Here is an 11958-nt window from a genome sequence, read left to right on the forward strand (position 1 = left end):
TTGCAATCGGTGCCGAGCACTCGGCCATCCCTGCAGAGCTGTGTCACTGCAGAGCCCTGTCCCCGCAGAGCCGCGTCCCCACAAAGCAAGCAGACAAAAGCCCCTTTCTGCTCGCAAGCCACGGCCTGACCCAGCCCCGGGAAAGGAGGGAGCGGCCGAGGGCTGGGGAGGGAGAGGGGCTTTTGGCTCTCACCCAGCTGCAGCAACAAAGCCCCCTTTCTGATGAGCCAGCGACTGGTTTCCATTAAAAGTTGGGGCTGACGCTGGCAGCCAGGCTGCCTGGTTTGACCTTCCTCTACCCGTCCAGCTGCGGCGTGCCGCCGGGCAGCTTGCGGATGGCATTTCAGCTCCCCGTGGCAGCTCAGCCCCCGGCACAGTGCAGGGAACCATGTGCGCCATGAAAATGCCACGCTTATCCCAGTTCCCCTGTGGCCACATGTCTTCGGGGAGCGTTTTCTCCCAGGGACCCCAAAGGGTTTAATGCATCTGGTTTTACTTTCAAACACAGGTGAGCACTGCTCTCCTGAAGGCGTTAAAGGGGAAACTGAGGCACGAGGGGGTGATACAGGCTGCCGGGGCAATACGCCCAAGGCCATACAGTTAATCCGCGGTAGGCACCGAGCCCATGGCTCCTGTGGGTTTTTACACACACATGGGACCCAGCGATGTCCCAGCTCAGCCCTGGGACAGGATCAGCGGGAGGGGGCAGGGGACAAGGGCAGGAGCAGGTGCTGCAGCAAGACCTGGGCAGCCAGACCAGCAGGCAGGAGTGGTGGCAGCCCCGAGGGGAGTTCTCCTGCCCATGCCTCACATACCTTTGAAGAAGTAAAACTTGCCGCTGAGCTGGGACCAGGTGCAGGCGTCGATGCCGGCGGGGAGGCCGGGCCAGCGCGTCTGCAGGGGCCGTGGGGCGCTGGCATTGCCGCTCGCCGGCACCCCCCAGTAAATGTCCGTCCGCCGGCCCCACCCAGTAGTGGCTGCCCTTGAAGATGTAGAGGTTGTGATCTGCATCTGCGGGGCAGAGGGAGGAGTGAGGGGGTCCCAGGCGAGAGGCGAGAAGCCTCATCCCACCTCCCAGCCACTGCTCCCCAGTTCTCCTCTCCTCCCCGTGCAGCTCCGGGGTTTCTTCAGGGATGCTTGGGTTTTGGAGACTCCCTTCTGCCTTTCCAGCCGCCCTCTCAGCTTTCATAATTCATTGCCTCCACTCCAGCCTGGGGAGGATAAAAGCTGACCACAGCTCACTTTCAAGGCTCGTCTTTCACAGTTGAGCTCCTGCAGCAAATAAGCCTTGCCACGGCCCAAGTTTTAGGATGTCTTCCCCTCTCCCAATACACCAAGCCATCGCTGTGTCCTCAAGATGCTCCACTCCGCGGCAGCGATGTGCACTGGTGATGCCACCAGCCCTGGGAGCACATATGGGGCTGTGGACCAGCCAAACCCACCTTTCCCATCGCCGGACCTTATCAGAGCAGAAACAAGCTGCTGCAGCGCTGGGGCGAGGTGTAGGGATGTGTGTTTTGGGAGAGGGCTGCACCGACCAACACCCACCAGAGGTTATGGCATCGAAGAAGGAGTGGCAGTAATAGGCGCTGAGGCTCCTCTGCTGCCGGTCCCCGCCATAAAGGTCCGTGTTCCAGTCCTGGAAGTGAGTGAAGACCTTTCCCGGGAGCTGGACGGCCAAGCCCTTGGAGGGCTTCCCTGGGATGGAGCAGGGAGCGGTGAGTTGCGGAGAAGGGGCAGGGAAACAGCTTTCCCCAGAGCACTGCATGAGCACAGCGCTGGGGATCCATCCCAGGGCTCCAAACACTCTTTGTCCCACTGTCGGGTTCCTGCCCCGCTCTATACGATGGTGGCAAAAACCCCTTGTTACCCCCAAAAAACACGCACCAGTGTTTCCCTGGTTGCAAATAAGTGGGCAGCAAGTCCAACCTCCCCCGCCCTGGAGGACTTGGTACCCATCCCACATGCTCTACCCCATCTTCCTCCCCAACGGCAAAGGGATGGGGCCCATCCCCACCATGACCCTTGCATGTAGTCCTCTCTCCCTGCTTCTGTCTCCTAGGAGACCTGCTCCGATCCCTGCTCCTCACTCTCCATCCCAGGGAACAGCCCTGGAGGAATCGAGGGACGCTCAGGGAAGCCAGGCTCACCGTACAAGTTCTGGATGGCCAAGATGTCATCCCAGCTGAGGACAAAATCCTTGCTGAGCTTCTTGTAGTAGGGAGACATCAGGGCGCTCTTGATGGGGGAGTGTTCCAGCCCCAGCGTGTGGCCGACCTCGTGTGCCACCACGACGAAGAGGTTGCGCCCTTTGCCACTGCGCAGGGACCAGCGCTCGGCACTGTCGAAGTGGGCTTCTCCGCGCCGGGGGAAGAAGGCGTGAGCCAGGGCACCTCCTAGGGACACGAGAGCCATCAGGCACCGTGGGGCAAGAGAGGACCTCAGCCACAAGCCGAGGGGCAGGGAGGCACATGCAGCTCTGGTTTGCTTAAATATGCATCAATTTTAGCTCTCTGGGAGGTCTCTTGAGAAAGAACAGCAGCTTCCCACAGCGGGTACAGCCCAAACCAGTTCTGCCTTCTGCTCCTGAGTACAGGGGGGGTTTGTCTGCTCTGTGGTTTCTTGCCCCGGGCTCGGGCCAGGGTCTGAAGCCACTGCAGTGACCCATGCCAGGCAAAGGCTCAAGAAGAGAGAAAACCTGAGCGTGTCTGATAGTACCGCACAGAAAGGCTTATCTGGAAGGAATGATCTCAGGTTTGGAGGATACCGTCAGGGTGGGGAAAGTTCCTCAAAGGCCATCAGCATGATCCTATAACGAGCATCTCAACCACCTCGCTGGCAGCCCCTCAGTTGCAGAGTTGGGAGTGAGGACCCCAGATCAGAAAGCAAACTGGTGCAAACTGGGAGGTGTTCTTGATTAGAGGGGCTGCCGGGGCAGAGCCTTGCCTCCATCACCCCCAGCCCATCACCGCCCCAAGCCCTCCTCCCTGCCGGGGAAGAGCCCATGTTGTAAAAGAGAAGCTTACGAGGGGGAAGTGACCAGCACCTGGTCCATCAAAGGCATTGTTGAGCCCATCATTGTGGTCCCCATGGAAGAAGGTCAGGCGGATGTCGGCTGGGCCGTCCCGCGCCTCCCAAAACACCAATGAGGACACGTTGCTCCAGAGCTCGAAGGCGGCTTTCACGGCCAGGCGCACCTCGTGCTGCGGCAGGTAGGAGGGCCAGTTCACCACACGGTAGGTCAGGTGCCGCTTGTACCACCTCCCGCCTGCAAGAGGGGCAAGTTCAGCACGATGATGGGGACTTGGAGTTGTTGTTCCACCTGGGGGCTGCTTGGGTGGAGGAAAGCTTCCCGGTGCTGGGAAAAGCCGTGGCTTTCCCAAGCCGAAGCTGAAAGTCAACCCAGGTGTCCCACCAGCAGCCTCAGCACCCTGCACCAGCAGCAGGACCTGTGAAATCCCTCTGAAAGTGCCACCACCAGATCCCACTCAGAGATTCCCAAGGCTGGAGCTGCAACCAAACCCTAAGACAGGGGACAAAACCTGTTTCAGGTGAGAAGAAGCTGGGGCACCCAGTTTGAACGTCCCCTTGGCGCCTCATGCTTTCCAGGGCCAAATCCAGCACGGGTCCCTGACCTGCAGGTCTCCTGCCTGATGCTAGCCTCATGCCCAGAAGAAGATGCAGCCTAAGGACTGGCTTTCAGGGAGGGGAAGCAAAACCACCTCCGAAAACAAGTGGCCCAAAGGCAAAAGGAGTGGGAAGGGCTCTCAGCAGCACCTTGGGGGCACAACGGAACTGCGGGGATGGGGGATGCAGGATTGCAGCCCGGTTAAGGCAGATTTGCCAAGAACTGGGCACCAGCCAGAGGGAAAACAGAGCCAATCCTCAAGGGGAGAACCGTCGGGTTTGAAACGCATCCCAAGGAAGGAATGGTACTGAACAGCATGATGCTGATCTTCATCACATGCCCAGAGACCCCAGAGATGTCCAGGGCTTCATCCAGCTGGCTGGCGAGCACAGGAGGGGAGGGAAAGTGCCGGTTTCTACCAGGGGGAGCTGCAGCAGAGCCCTGCGGTCGGTCCCTGCAGTCGGTCCCTGCGGCTGGTCCCTGCGGCACCTCTGCACCCTCTGCAACAAGCCCAGATGCTGCAGGGCCACCAAAACCGGGGGGCCACGGGAGGTGTGTGTGCAGAGCTGGGGTTCCCCAGCACCCAAAGCTCCCTTGGTGAGAGGGGGCTCCTCCCTGTCTCCCCTGAACTCCCTCCCTGAGTCCCAGCCTTGTCTGGTTTTTTAGGGGATCTCTTTTCTTCCCCCTGGCCCGTATGAGTAATTTGAACGCAGCAGATACTGCACCAAGGCAAGGAAAAGGAGGCCAGCTCCCCAGTGGTCAGGGCTGGGGTTTCCCCGTTTTTAAGGGGCGGTGGGATGACGGACACAGCGGCTGCCCGACGAAGCTCCTGCTGGGAGAGTGGTAGATCACAAAGCACTTTGCTGGCTCAGCTGCAGCAGCTTCCTGCTTCAAGTAGGATAAACAGCCAACTTAGCACAAAGCCTCCGGCCTTCCCGGCCGGTGCCACCAGCTGTGCGGGCACCCCCTCCCTCCCCTCCCGCCTGCGGGCACCAATATGGCGTTGTTCCCATCCCCGCTGCCTGCTGGTGCCGCCACCCTCTGCACCCCAGCTTGCTGCCACGGGGGATCTGCCGGCACCAGACCGCCGGAATAATAACCGGTGCCACACAGAGCCCTTCCCCGCCTGGGCTCGGCACTGCTGGGCATCTCTTGCCACCCACCCTCAGACCACAGTCCCCAAAAAGGAGCCCCATGAGCCACAGGCATAGGCTGCTTCTGTTCGCCCCTGTCCTGCTGCGTGCCCTTCCCGGCTCTGCCTCATTGCCCTCCTGCCCGGAGCACGGCAGACCCTCTACCCGGGACGGTGCCTGCAAGGGCGATGCTGCATGTCGGGGTTTTGGAAGGAAAGCCAGAGGCAGGAGGAGGACGATGGGGCTGTCTCCTGGGACCATCCATCACCAGCCCTGCCAGATGCAGAGACAGCCTGACACAGCACAGAGCCCCTTCTTAATCTCGCCTTCCTTTTTCCCATGTCCTAAGCGCAGCTGGTCCCAGCCCTCTTGCTCTCTAAGAATCCAGTTACTCATCCACAGGCCCAGGAGGCAGCTCATGAGAGACAAGAGGCCCAATCCTGGACACACAGGAGCAAGAGAGGTTGCTCAGAGCAGAGTTAAAACCCTTAATGCGGGTGAAACAACTCCCCGTGGCCAGGCAGCCCAGCACCAGCAGGTTTTGTGGTTACTGCTGGGTGACTAACACACATTAGAAGTCTCAAAGCTCAGCAGAGCCTGGAGATAACTTCACTGTGTGCCAGCCCCTGCCCTCCGGATCATGCCACCACGGCTGTGCCCGGGGCCACGGTGACCTGACAGCTCCTTGGGAGATGTCCTGGCTCCCTTGACAGCAGTAAAACCACATCAGAGAGCCAAATTTCCCCACGAGTGGGAGTTGCATCTCTCTAATCATTGCTGACATCAAGCCACACAGAACAACTAAAAATAAAGAGGTTTAAAAATAAAGTGGTGCAAAGCCTAGGCGGGTCCTGGGATGGATGCTGTGCCAGTGGGGCTGCACCTCCCCTCCACAGCAGCACCTCCCAGAGCCAGGATGGAAGAGTTGGACTCCCAGCACCCCAGAAACCCAAACCACACCAGGACCCCCGTCATTGACGCTCACCGTGCTGCGTGGTGCGCCTGCGGCGCCGGGCGGCAGATGCCTGGCGTGCCCAGGCAGCGCGGCCCTCCCCGTCGCCCGTGCCACACCGCGGCAGAGCCATCTGATGGAGCGTGGGGGCGTCCAGGACCCCGCTGAGCGGGAGGTGGGTGACCCGCTGGAAGTCCCTGGAAAAGGAAGGGAGACGTCAGCACCCACACCCGGATCCCCCCGGGGGGTTCGGTTGTGTTTGTGCCGGGTGTTTGACCTGAGCCGGGGCTTTCACCCAGCGAGCTTCGTGCTCCACCGTCAGGAATGCAACCAGGTGACAAAACAAGAAGAATTTGCTTCTGCAACCACATCTGACCAGTGAGCCATCTCCTAGCAGGGCAAAAGTAGACAGGGGAGCCTAAAAAATGCCTTTCCCAGTTTTTAACCCCAGTTGTTTGACTTTGCACTTGACTTTGCCCAGGGTCAGGCCAGGGATGCTCCCAGAGCCAACGTGATCTCGACAGGAGAAGTCCGAGCAAGGGCTGTCAGCTCAGCCCTCTGACATCTCCCAGCCGTCCCCAACCCCGGCCTCGACACAGATATTATTGTAAGGGGAGCACAGGGCCATAAAAGGCAAATAAAGCAGCGCAGCGAGGAGCTGGGCTGCCAGCAGCCGGCATCCAGCTGCAGGAGCTGGGTACAGACCGGCGTTTCCAAAAAGGACCAGTTGTGCTTTATCATCGGACCGTGCAAGAGAAAGCCCCCGGCTGCAAAAAGACCCCCATGCAGCCGGAGTTGTGACATTTCTGCTGTGGTTTTAAATAAAAGGCTCATACCTCACCGCCTCCGTGAACTCGGCAGGGCTGTGCGTGCTGGCCCCCGGCTCGCTGAAGTAGCCGTATTTCTCCAGGAACAGCTGCAAGAAGAGAGATGGGAGAGGCGCAGCTCAGAGCACGGGCAGGCGTTCGCACGTGTTGGCTTGGGAGGGGGGGGAAAAGAAGGAGATGCGATGGGAAACAGTGCAGCAAACCCGGGGCTGTGCAGAAACGCCCAGTTATTTTTTTCCTGAGACCTCTGCACCCCAAGCAGCTGCACCTCCTGCGCTCATACAGGTTTATGTGTGTCTCCTCCCCATCATTTCTGATGGCTCTTGGGTTTTTGGCCGCGACATGATGGAGGCGTAGGAGAAAACATTGCTATCAACAGATCAAAAAAACCCTGCTGCCATGTCATCCGCAGCCAGAGGCTACCAAACCCACAGCTCTAATCACCTCGGCTCAACGCAATGATTACAATAAAAGCTAAAGTGCTGCGGACATGAGTAGGGTGGGGTGAGATGGGGTCAGGCTGCAGCCTCCCCCCATCCCCACGCAGGATGTGCTGCTGCAAAGCAGAGACACTCCGGGGGCACTCTGCTCTGCCAAACCATTCTTCTTCTTATCGGCCATTTACATGGACGGAGATTGTCGCTCTGAACTTGCTCCAACACATAAATTGCACGTTAAAGAAAATAAACGGCTTCCCTCTGCCCAGCCTGTGCCCCCAGCTTTCGGAGAAGTTAATAGCCACGGTCGCAGCACACCCGCCTCCCCCGCCGCCAGGGATGTCTGCAGGAGACAAACAAGCCGTCCAGCATCCTGTTAGCGCAACAGAGTCGGAGTTAAAGTAATGAGGAATAAAAAGTGAAATCGGCTGCTTCGTTTCCCGCATCCCGAAGGAGAGGTGGGCTGAGCACCAGGACCGCTACGGACTGCCCCGAGACAGCACGGCCGCTGCCCACTGCCGAGCCTTGTGCTTCTAAAGCCTCTTCCCTCCCTGCTCATCTGGGGGGTTATTGATGGGCGAGAGGGCAGGGAGAAGGGGGTTGGTGTTAACCTGCACTCGATGCTAATCCTGACCATCCACCTCCGGCGGGTGAACCAATCCCCCACCGCGCCCCCGCGGAGGTGGCAGCATCCCTCCTGGATGCGGGCAGCACCAAGCTGGCCACGTTTTGCCGTGCGCCTGGTGGGGGGCGCGAATGTTCGGGATATGGCAACCCCAGGTTGCGCCAGGGCCTCTCCCTCTCCTCCTCCTGCCCAAACCCTCCACTTGCCATTAACAGTCATCTTCACGTCATCCCCAAACCCGTCACCCTCTGCGCCTGCCACCTCCCCGCGGGCAGGGCAGGCACCTTCCACGTGCTCTCTGCCTGCTGCTCGCCCCTTTGGAAGCCCTCTCTATCTCCTCCCCCGACCTCATCTCCTCCAGCCACCGAATTGATCTCCTCCTTTACACCCCTTCTACACGGAGGATCCCCCTCCAGTTGCAGCATAGCAAGGACCGGCATGGCTTTCTGCTGGGACATGCTCTTCATCCAGCCCCAGCCAAAAAATTTGGCCCCGTTTCCCACCGAACATATTTACCAGCTGCCTAGCTCAGCTGGAGGTAGCAGCATCTTGCAGCAGCATCATGCTGCAGCAGTAAAAGCCTGAGCGTGGCCGGAGTCACCCAGACATGGCACACCCGGTCCCGGTGAGTCAGAATAAATCAGGTGTGAGTAAGAGCCACGCCGGCAGGAGAGAGCATCGGTTTGTCCGCTGGACGAAGCCGCAACATCTCTGCCTGGGGATGGACCGTATGGCCTGGACGTGCCATCTCCTCAGCCACACAGGGATAACTTCCCCCTTTACATGGGTACCAGGAGGCAAAATACAGCAGCGACTCGGGATGCTCACGCAGGGGAGGAGGATACGGGGACGGAGTAGCCTCATGAGGACGGGGCGGCAGGGAGGTTTGGTAGCCCTGAGAGAGTAGTCTGGAGAGGAGAAGGTATCTGGCCATCTTCATCAGTTGTTGTGTTTTTATAATGTCCTCCTCCAGAATTAGAAAATCGCCAGCTACGTATACGGACGCGGGGTGATAATCCCCAGCGCTGATATCACTGCAGATAAATGTGAGCTACAAAGCACCCAGACAGAGAGTCCTGGGTCTCAAAAGCATGGCAAAGTCTGAACCTTTTCTGCCGCAATTTTGCTTTCACTTAGCATCTAAAACATAACAACTGTAAACTGTTTCCTCTCCTGTAACCTAACACAATCCCATTCTTACAGCATGAAAATGTTTTTTCCCTCCCATGACCTCACGAACGCTTGAAACCCCATCTGGACAAGTCAGGGTGCGTGGCAAAAAAGCAACGGCTATCACAGCAGCTGCTCCTGAACGGCACCAGAATGTACACAGGCCGCTGGCTTTATTATTCCTGCCCAGATCTCCTTGAGCTTTGAAAGTCCAAGCAAAGCGGCCCTTTCCCTGCAGTTTCTGACCTGTGTCACGCTGAGGTTCTCGCACACAGGTACCAGCTCTCGGGCTGCAAAACCACCAGGAGAAATTTTATGACATTTTGTAGACACGGTTATGGTGAGCTCTGAGCGATGTTAGTCCTGGAAACACAGAGCTACAGGAGAGGGATGTGCTGATCCTCCGCTGTGCAAGGTACTTATTAGACGGCAGAGCATATCAACTCCCCTAGACCAGGGACTTTTCAGGGTGACAGGGGAACCCAAGAGCCTCGTGCCACGGCGTCCTGTGCCCAAACCCACGCTCAAGACCCCCTCCTTCACTGCCCATGCTCTGCACACCCCCAGAGGCCATCCAGGCTCTGGAAGAGCTGGGTGGAAGCTGGCACCAGCCTGTTAAACCTCTCTAGAGGCTGCAATGCAAAGCCTGGCCGTGCTGGGAAAACCCCCTCCCTCCTGCCCCAGATGGGGAAATGCTTTTTCAATACAATGGGAAAAGAAAAACAGCAGGAAACCAAGAGCTGAGCATTAATACGAAATATGCCCGGCTCCCACTCCACACGAGGGAGGGAGAAGAGGAAAGGTCTGACTGCCTGGGAGCCAGCACCGGGGCAGAAAAGCTTTCGGGGCTGCAACAGGGACAGCGGGAGGACGGTTTGGGGGAGAGGGAGGAGCCCTTCCCATCTTAGGGCTCTGACGGGGAGCTGGTTACAACCCTGGAAATCATCTCTGTTGAGACTTAGAGTCAAGGAAACACCTTGCCCTCGACCGCAGGCATCCCCGATGGAAGACGGCCAACAGCAAATACAATTAGACCTCCCTCCCTGGAAACCGGGATAACAAGAGTGCAGAGACAGCAGGCTCCGGTCCTGCCTGCCCTCCCCTCCAGACACCCAGCTTCTGGCACCTTTCCACCAGTTAAGTATCAGAGAAGCCTCACGTTGGGCTCCCGTTGACCGTGGTCCCGTCTGCTCTGCCTGGACACAAACCCCATCTCTCCCCTCCATCCCCCGGCAGCGGAGGGAAGCAATCCCATCCTGCCGAAGGGCGGGCAGGCGTTTCGTGCCGCGGTTACAGAGGATGCCAGCCGCAAGCTGCACCTTCGAGGGCTTTTTATTTTAAGCAGGACAACAGCAACCTGGCGAGCCAGCCCAGGCGGGTCCTCAGCCCTGGCGCACAGCAGCCCCAGGCTCCGTCCCGCATCATTTCACCACCGAGACAGACACAGGGGAAGCCACAGCTCCCGCTTTACAGCCTCAGTTTCCCCCCACAGCACAGACACAAGGAGAGCTGACCCCCGAGACAAGGACGTTTTGGCACAGCCGCCGAAGGAGCGGCGGCTCGAGCCAGCCCAGGCGGGTCCTCAGCCCTGGCGCACAGCAGCCCCAGGCTCCGTCCCGCATCATTTCACCACCGAGACAGACACAGGGGAAGCCACAGCTCCCGCTTTACAGCCTCAGTTTCCCCCCACAGCACAGACACAAGGAGAGCTGACCCCCGAGACAAGGACGTTTTGGCACAGCCGCCGAAGGAGCGGCGGCTCCTCCTGCCCATCAGGTCGCTGCCTGCCGGAGCGCTGCCTTCGGGAGATGTCAAGGCATTTAAAAACGTTCGTTTCTTTCCGCTCTCCCAAGCCACATTCCTGCCTGCAGTCGCAAACCCTTAGGCAGAGTCCTTGTGTCTCTTTTGTTTAAGTGTGTGTATAAGTACCTGTATAAATATTATATATATAGACACACAGAGACACACAAGAAGGGAGATTAGCAAGTACAGAGCTTCGTTGTCCTCCCGCTGAAAAGACAGCAAAACATCAGCTGTCTTTTGTCTGTATGTTAATGACGGAGGCTGATTAAAACCCCAAGCCCCATCTCATTGCTGTGATGCTCCCCCACTGTGCCTAATCCGGTCCTGAAGGAATCTCCTCTCCCACCTACCCCTCCTGAAAATCTACTTTAGCTGGAAATTATCTACTTGCCACTGAAGATGTGGAGCTGGGGAAATACTGTGCCCAGCGTCTTTTAAGCACCTTTAGTTTTCACACTTGATCTTCTGGAGCTGAGAAGCAGGGGCAGCAGGCCAGGACTGCAGCAGTTCTAACTAAAACCCCTCCTGGTTTCAGTAACCCAAATCTTCAGGATGCTGAACAAAAAACTCCCTGCCTCCCTGTCTGCCTGGACAGGAGGGATGCTATGGGACAGGAACAATAAATATCGCATCGCTTGAAAGGAAACAAATGCCATGAAATGCACTGGGCTTGGTATTACCTACCCGCGGGGCTGGCAGATTGCTCTGCTTGCTTGGGTGTTAAATACAGGAATATCTCATCAGCAATTAGCACAGTTCACTCCTGCATTTGAAACCAGCTCCCAGCTTTGCCCCGGCACCCCAGGCACCCCGTGCCCTGGGCGGTGCCGGGCTGCACCACCCAGCCGCAGCTCCGGCAGCACCGAAGCTATCCGAATGCGACCCAAAACACTTGGGGAAAACGGGGAAAAACACTGGGCTTGGCCAAACCTTCCCCTGCGAATACCAGAGCAGCTGACAAACCAGTTTGGTCACGCAGACTGGTTGTGCTTTCATGTCTAAGGAGAGAAAGAAAACAAGACGCTTGGTCTTCGCCCTCCATCGGGATGGGAACCGGGGGGAAGGCGACATGCCCGCTCCCAGCAGCCGCCGGCCCCTCGCCTGGCGGGCGTTATCCACCGCAACAAGTGGGGATTGTTCGGGGGGAGAGCCAGGAAGAAAGCGGAGCTGTTCACGCGGCGGTGACTCACGGGGCTGTTAATCACACCGGGGGACCACCGGGGGCCTCAGAACCGCTTGCCACATCCCCGCTATCGGCAGCGACTTAAAGCCAAGATCTCATGGGCTTTACACGCTCTCCCTGGCCACGCGGAGCCCAGCAGTGCCTCGCAGGGGTCACGGCACCTGAGTAATTCCTCCTCCGCTCTGCCTCTCCTTGCATTG

General features: G+C 58.3%; 1 protein-coding gene across 1 annotated transcript in view; it reads right to left on the reverse strand.

Moving 5' to 3' along the window:
* MMP28 (matrix metallopeptidase 28) overlaps positions 1-11958 on the reverse strand; it is a 32704-nt gene that overhangs the window by 11816 nt on the left and 8930 nt on the right. The window contains exons 2-8 of the mRNA XM_009326073.1: positions 6550-6629; positions 5747-5910; positions 3047-3268; positions 2151-2396; positions 1549-1698; positions 964-1011; positions 816-932 (exon numbers count right to left, since the gene is read on the reverse strand). Of these exons, the coding sequence (XP_009324348.1) occupies positions 816-932; positions 964-1011; positions 1549-1698; positions 2151-2396; positions 3047-3268; positions 5747-5910; positions 6550-6629 (1027 nt within the window). The remainder of the gene's footprint in view (positions 1-815; positions 933-963; positions 1012-1548; positions 1699-2150; positions 2397-3046; positions 3269-5746; positions 5911-6549; positions 6630-11958) is intronic.

The sequence above is a fragment of the Pygoscelis adeliae genome, unplaced genomic scaffold (assembly GCF_000699105.1).
Source record: "Pygoscelis adeliae isolate BGI_AS28 unplaced genomic scaffold, ASM69910v1 Scaffold266, whole genome shotgun sequence".
NCBI lineage: Eukaryota > Metazoa > Chordata > Aves > Sphenisciformes > Spheniscidae > Pygoscelis > Pygoscelis adeliae.